This window comes from Limulus polyphemus, unplaced genomic scaffold, assembly GCF_000517525.1.
Source record: "Limulus polyphemus unplaced genomic scaffold, Limulus_polyphemus-2.1.2 Scaffold4185, whole genome shotgun sequence".
Taxonomy (NCBI): domain Eukaryota; kingdom Metazoa; phylum Arthropoda; class Merostomata; order Xiphosura; family Limulidae; genus Limulus; species Limulus polyphemus.
Window position 1 is genome coordinate 90,814 of NW_013669795.1, and position 1,732 is coordinate 92,545.

General features: G+C 36.1%; 1 protein-coding gene across 1 annotated transcript in view; it reads right to left on the reverse strand.

The window, feature by feature from the left end:
- Positions 1 to 780, reverse strand: part of LOC106470726 (nesprin-1-like) — an 88,675-nt gene extending 87,895 nt beyond the window's left edge. Inside the window, exon 1 of the mRNA XM_022399362.1 lies at positions 328 to 780. Within this exon, the coding sequence (XP_022255070.1) occupies positions 328 to 586 (259 nt within the window). The 5' untranslated portion in view covers positions 587 to 780. The remainder of the gene's footprint in view (positions 1 to 327) is intronic.
- Between the last annotated feature and the right edge of the window lie 952 nt (positions 781 to 1,732).

Sequence of the window (1,732 nt, forward strand, 5' to 3'; positions counted from 1 at the left end):
GTAATGAAGAAAAACTTTAATATAAGTTTAATTAAAGTTTTTCTTCATTACCCATTCAAGCCGTCTCCAGCCATTATTATATGTTCGTGTTTTTCATATACGTAGATGTGTCGTAAGAACCACTTGGTTTACAGGACTAAATAACCATGATCCAGTACCAACATATGTTCGTGTTGTTCATATACGTAGATGTGTCGTAAGAACCACTTATTTTGCCACATAAAATAATACGTTTCTTTCACCAAGTGATGAGTTTATCACATAGGATATTCACTAGTTATTAGTTACGATACAGAAGTTTTAGTCGATAAATAAAAACATACGAACCTCGCACTTCCCGGACATGACGATCGTACTCTCTAGAAGAACAAACATTTATACCATCTTGCACGTGCCAATGATGTTGCTCCTGTTGGAGGACGGCAGAGATTGAACGTGGTTGTCGCGGGGACCGAGACGTCGCCATACAATAACTGATTATGAACAGTTCACATAAATATTGATGTTGTTTAAATACTTCCCGACTATGTTGTTGTCTTATTGGGTAACCAAACACACACTGAAGGCACGAATGTTGTTCCCGCATATAAACGTGTTAGTTACCTACACGCTGGACCTTCGACCTTGCAAATAAATTCGGTTTTATGCATAATCCCACTGTTCTACAACATATTCGAAACACCTGCCTACCAGTGAGTACCAGAGTGGAACAGGGCAGGTGACAGATAACTAAAACTGATGTTATGAGAGGAGTGGGTGGGTACCTGTCACGTATATTGTAACTAAATTATAACAGGTATTTAGCTGCTTTCGTATTGACGTACTTATTAAAGGAGCTGAGATGCGCATGCACATGCTGCAGTAACAACAGTGCAGCATTCACGAACACAATTCTTTCTGATTGGAGTAAAAACTATAACAGTACTGATACACAGGTGTATGAGAAACGTGAGAACTTATTCAGACTCCACGAGAATCGGACCGCCTACAGTTTGAGTTTAAATTCCCTGATGAAGTCATGCCAGAGATGAAAGAAAAACTAATGATGTAACATATAACAATATCGTACAGGGAATGTGCCTAAATGCGGTCTTTATTATCAACCTATGACTTAATGGATTTTCTATGTTCATCTATCTAACTTGTTAACCTAATTTTATCTTCGAAATACATATGATAAATCTCTCTTTATAACTTATCTTGATTGTCTATCTAGCCTAAAGCTGTACAATGGGCTATCTACAGTCTGCTAACTACGGGATCCAGGGATCGTACCCTACACTTCAGCGTTATAAGCCTTCAAACCTAACGCTTAACCACGGGAGCCTTTACATATCTTAGATATTTTTATAACTTATATCAACATTGTGACGTCACTTAAAATACATATGACAAAGTTGTGACTTGGGTTTCTCTATACCTTATATCAACATTTTGACGTTAATTAAAATATGTAAAACAAAGTTGTGACTTGGGTTTCTCTGTACCTTATATCAACATTGTGACGTTAATTAAAATACGTATGACAAAGTTGTGACTTGGGTTTCTCTATACCTTATATAAACATTGTGACGTTAATTAAAATACATATGACAAAGTTGCGACTTAGATATTTTTATAAGTTGTACCGACATTGTGACGTTAATTAAAATATGTAAGACAAAGTTGTGACTTGGGTTTCTCTATAACTTATATCAACATTGTGACGTTAATTAAAATACGTATGACAAAG